At 32.3% G+C, this 5,452-nt stretch overlaps 1 protein-coding gene across 1 annotated transcript in view; it reads left to right on the top strand.

The window, feature by feature from the left end:
* The window catches only part of LOC109844924, a 15,843-nt gene continuing 13,172 nt past the window's right edge, over positions 2,782–5,452 (top strand). Inside the window, exons 1-4 of the mRNA XM_020414096.1 lie at positions 2,782–2,876; positions 3,607–3,845; positions 4,282–4,353; positions 4,453–4,520. Coding sequence (XP_020269685.1) covers positions 3,609–3,845; positions 4,282–4,353; positions 4,453–4,520 — 377 coding nt within the window. The 5' untranslated portion in view covers positions 2,782–2,876; positions 3,607–3,608. The remainder of the gene's footprint in view (positions 2,877–3,606; positions 3,846–4,281; positions 4,354–4,452; positions 4,521–5,452) is intronic.

The raw sequence follows: 5,452 nt of genomic DNA, 5'->3' as shown, positions 1-5,452 counted from the left end.
TCTCTAGTAAAAATATCAGTCAAAATAATAAGAAAGTACTAAAAAAATGTGTACATAACTTATGCATCTAAAAAAAATTATTGTATCTTTTATTTAATAAAAGGAATAAATTTGGACTTAAAATTCATATAATAGTTTATTCTAGAGGATATAAATAAAACAAATTTTATTTTACTTAATTAAATATTAAATACATGTTAAATGAGGCTCTTTCTTAAAATATGTTACTACCTACTTCACATTGTGTTGCATTTTTATCATCTTAAAATATATAATTTTTAAAACAAGCCATGCCTGAATTTCTAGAAGGAGATGGAAAAATGAAAATAACGGGACCTTCTATAGAAAACGGAATGAAATTTTAAATTTAAAAATTAAATAAATTTTAAATTGGAATAAGAGATGTAAGAATGATAAGTATAATGAAGACTTCTAGATCGAGCCCACATCAATAAGATGATGGTAACAAACGACTAAACTTCATCTTTTATTAAAATGACCTCCAATTTTGTATGAAATTGGGGGAGTAAAAATCCATTCCTCCGCTTTTTTATACCCCATAAGTTCTTTTATAGAGTGGTATAGATTGAGGTATGAAATTGATTTTATTTCCATAGTACAGGCGTAAACCATCTAACTATTATCATCAGATTTTGAAATATATAAAAAAATGGAGGAAATTAAATTTTATCATTAGAAAAAGATTATTACTTACGATTGAAATAAATACACGAGATTATAAAACTTAAGATAAAGATTGAGGGAGTAAATACAAAAAATAGAAGATAAAAAAAATACGGGGAAGGGAATAGTGCAACAGAATCGCGGTAGGAAGCGCATAAAGATTTGGAGAGAGAAGAATAAAATGAAACAACATTTTAAAAAAGAGATAAAAGGCAAAAGGATAGATAAAAGGGAAAAATGCTTCCAGCCCCCAAAAGCCAAGTGAACATGCTTCCCACCCCCAGGACTTGGTCAATGGGTGTTTTACCCCTAAAAATAAAGAATCTGTTCTCTGAGCCCCCAAAACACAAAACCCAAGACATTAAAACATGTGAAGACCATAATACCCTTCTCTCTCTCTTTCTTTTTTTATTAAAATATGATGGAGGATTATTTTATTATTTTTGTTTTTTCTCTCTCTTTATCATGATGTACCAAGAGGATAGTTGAAATGATTGATGATGATTATTTTATTATTTTCGTTTTTTATTATTTTGGTTGTTTGTATTGGGAGGTTGTTAAAGTTACGGGTTGATTGTTAAGGTTACGGGTTGGTTGTTAAGGTTAAGGGTTTGTTGTTAAGGTTATGAATCCTCTCTCTCTCTCTTTCTTTTTTTATTAAAATATGATGGGGATTATTTTATTATTTTTGTTTTCTCTCTCTCTTTATCATGATGTACCAAGAGGATAGTTGAAATGATTGATGAGGATTATTTTATTATTTTCGTTTTTTATTATTTTGGTTGTTTGTATTGGGAGGTTGTTAAAGTTACGGGTTGATTGTTAAGGTTACGGGTTGGTTGTTAAGGTTAAGGGTTTGTTGTTAAGGTTATGAATCCTCTCTCTCTCTCTTTCTTTTTTTATTAAAATATGATGGGGATTATTTTATTATTTTTGTTTTCTCTCTCTCTTTATCATGATGTACCAAGAGGATAGTTGAAATGATTGATGAGGATTATTTTATTATTTTTGTTTTTTATTATTTTGGTTGTTTGTATTGGGAGGTTGTTAAAGTTACGGGTTGATTGTTAAGGTTACGGGTTGGTTGTTAAGGTTAAGGGTTTGTTGTTAAGGTTATGAATCCTCTCTCTCTCTCTTTCTTTTTTTATTAAAATATGATGGGGATTATTTTATTATTTTTGTTTTCTCTCTCTCTTTATCATGATGTACCAAGAGGATAGTTGAAATGATTGATGAGGATTATTTTATTATTTTCGTTTTTTATTATTTTGGTTGTTTGTATTGGGAGGTTGTTAAAGTTACGGGTTGATTGTTAAGGTTACGGGTTGGTTGTTAAGGTTAAGGGTTTGTTGTTAAGGTTGTGGATTTGTTGTTAAGGTTGTGGATTTGATTGTTAAGGTTACGGGTTGGTTGTTAAGGTTAAGGGTTTGTTGTTAAGGTTATGAATCCTCTCTCTCTCTCTTTCTTTTTTTATTAAAATATGATGGGGATTATTTTATTATTTTTGTTTTCTCTCTCTCTTTATCATGATGTACCAAGAGGATAGTTGAAATGATTGATGATGATTATTTTATTATTTTCGTTTTTTATTATTTTGGTTGTTTGTATTGGGAGGTTGTTAAAGTTACGGGTTGATTGTTAAGGTTACGGGTTGGTTGTTAAGGTTAAGGGTTTGTTGTTAAGGTTGTGAATCCTCTCTCTCTCTCTTTCTTTTTTTTATTAAAATATGATGGGGATTATTTTATTATTTTTGTTTTCTCTCTCTCTTTATCATGATGTACCAAGAGGATAGTTGAAATGATTGATGAGGATTATTTTATTATTTTCGTTTTTTATTATTTTGGTTGTTTGTATTGGGAGGTTGTTAAAGTTACGGGTTGATTGTTAAGGTTACGGGTTGGTTGTTAAGGTTAAGGGTTTGTTGTTAAGGTTGTGAATCCTCTCTCTCTCTTTCTTTTTTTATTAAAATATGATGGGGATTATTTTATTATTTTTGTTTTCTCTCTCTCTTTATCATGATGTACCAAGAGGATAGTTGAAATGATTGATGAGGATTATTTTATTATTTTCGTTTTTTATTATTTTGGTTGTTTCTTTTTGCTTTGGGCTTTCTCTCTTTGAGAAAGCTAAGCGAAAAAAATCCTCAACTATTTTAAGGATCCATTTACCAAGTTGCCACCTTTGTCTTCTTGGTGAGCTCTTCCCCCGTTGTTATTGGGTTGTTTGGTTCTTTCATTTTGGTGTGTTTTCCTCTTTTACGGAACTCCTTAGTTTGATTGTCCCTTCCTCTGTATTTGATTCATGGGTTTGTTTCAAAATTTTAGCTCGGAAGTCTAATTTTATTCAGTTGATTTTATTTGTGATTCTCCTTGGCCAACAGAAACAAGTGTTATTTCATTTGTTTCAATTTTTTGTTTTGGTTTTTTGTGCTCTTATGCGAAAGCCTTGTCAGATGAGGAGAAGCTTATTTTGATAAGAAAAAGAAGTTTTCATCTCAACTTTCATTGGATCTGTGTATTCCCCTGTTCTGATTGGAGAGAAGCTTATTTTTTGAAAAAATAAAGTGTTGTTTTATCTAAAATTTTCTCTTGGGTCTATTACTCTGTGTTCCCCTGTTCTGATCGAATTCACCCTTTTTTATTTTCTTGGATTATTTTTTTAAGTTTTTAAGTTTATAGTTGATCGGCTTTGTTGTAAAAGATGAGAAATATATACTTTTCCTAATCTTCTCACTTCCCCCCCTTGTTTTGCAGTATTATTCACTTGTTCATCTTTGCAACCAGTGAAGGCACCTCCTTTATTTACTTAATCACGTCCTTTTTCAATGACACATAACAAAATAAGAACCAAAGCTTCCTTAATTTGTATTGACGTTACTAACTAAAAATTTTTTTCCCTCTCTGATTGTCTTGTATGATGCAGTGATGGGCGATCATCTAGCTCTACTAGTGGACCGCTTGCTCACTGAATCTACACTTGAGGCCACCATCGAGAACGGAAAGCGGGCGCAAAATCCACCCGACCCGGTATACTCAGTGGTCTCTATTGAAGAATTTAGTGAGAAGAGGAAGGATGAGAGGTTGGCGGAGTGCAGAATTTGTCAAGAGGAAGATGAAGCATCCAACATGGAGATTCCTTGTTCTTGTTGTGGGAGTTTGAAGGTAATAAAATAAAATTGAAGCACTGAAGCCTACTAGTTATGTTTATCTTGTGCTTGATTCGAGTGTGTAAGTTGTGTATGATTGGTTTATGAACTAAAATGGTTCATTTTTGTTGCACTAGGAATTTGCTTTTATAACCGCATAATCTTAAATTTGATTCTAAAGTTTGACTCTGTACAACAAATCTCCAATTCAGAGTAGATATTACCTACTGAGATATACATTTTTGTGGACTTCGGTTGTGAAATAAAATTCCATTTTGTATGTACGTCACCTATTCTGCTGACATTCAACATGTAGTAGTTAGTATTAGAGAAATTTCTTTTTCTTTGTTTCTTGAAGTTTAAGCTTATGCTTTGCAAAATTTTGTGTTTGAGGATTGGTAGGAATTAACCAGTTAGCTTTCAGTGCATCACTATCTTCTTGTTCTGTGCAGTATGCTCACCGAAAATGTGTCCAAAGATGGTGCAATGAAAAAGGCGACACAACATGCGAGATATGTCTTCAGGTCTTATGTCACACATTCGATTATTTTTCTTCAGTTTTTAATAAAAAATAAGCTGGATACTAATTTCAAGCTTCGTTATGAATTTTTTGTGACTCCCAGCAATTCAAACCAGATTATACTTCTCCTCCTCAGTTGTTTCACTATGGCGGCATTCCAATGAATTTCAGGTATTGCTCTTCATCAAATCTCTCGTGTGTATATACGGCTCAGTTGTATATAGGCCATTGTATCATACATTATTATTTTTCACCCTTATACATATATACATATGCATATGCATATACATACACACACACACACACACACATATATATATATAGAGAGAGAGAGAGAAATGGGTATGCTTGGTACCAAGCACAAAAAGTTGTGTTTGGTAGTGATGTGGCATAATTCACTCCGCTCATTCAAATGGTTGCATATCCTCATGCACTCCTCAACACATGTGAATGTGGTCCCCTATTTGAATGAGTGGAGAGGATTGTGTCATCTCACTACCAAGCACAAAATTTGTGCTTGGTACCAAGCATACCCATATTTCTCATGTATATATATATTCTGCTACAGTAATTCTGTATTTAAATACAGTTTTTGTAAATGCTACAGTAACATTTTTTTAATACTACATTATCTCGCCTGAGCTATAGTAATGTTTTTAAACGCTACAATTCCCGCATGTGCTACAGTAATTTATTGTAGCATGAATAGCGAATATTGGATCCTTCTGTCTGTGCTACAGTAATTTGTTGTAGCATTTACTGCAGTATGAATAGTGAATCTTGGATCCTCCCATTATTATAGAGGAATACACACACACATATATAGAGAGAGAGAAATGAGTATGTTTGGTACTAAGCACAAGTTTTTGTGCTTGGTAGTAAGGTGACATATTCCCTCCACTCATTGAAATTGAGACCCATATTCACATGAGTTGGAGAGTGGTTGAAAATTGGAATGAGTGGATGAGAATAGTACACCTCACTACCAAGCATAAAATTTGTGCTTGGTACCAAGCATACTCATTTCTCTTATATATATATATATATATATGTTTGGTACCAATCACAAATTGTTGTGTTTGGTAGTGAGGTGTCACATTCCC

This window comes from Asparagus officinalis, chromosome 6 (genome assembly GCF_001876935.1).
Source record: "Asparagus officinalis chromosome 6, Aspof.V1, whole genome shotgun sequence".
In the NCBI taxonomy this organism is placed as follows: Eukaryota; Viridiplantae; Streptophyta; class Magnoliopsida; order Asparagales; family Asparagaceae; genus Asparagus; species Asparagus officinalis.
The sequence above is the reverse complement of the archived record's forward strand: the minus strand, read 5'-3'. Positions and strand labels throughout refer to the sequence as shown.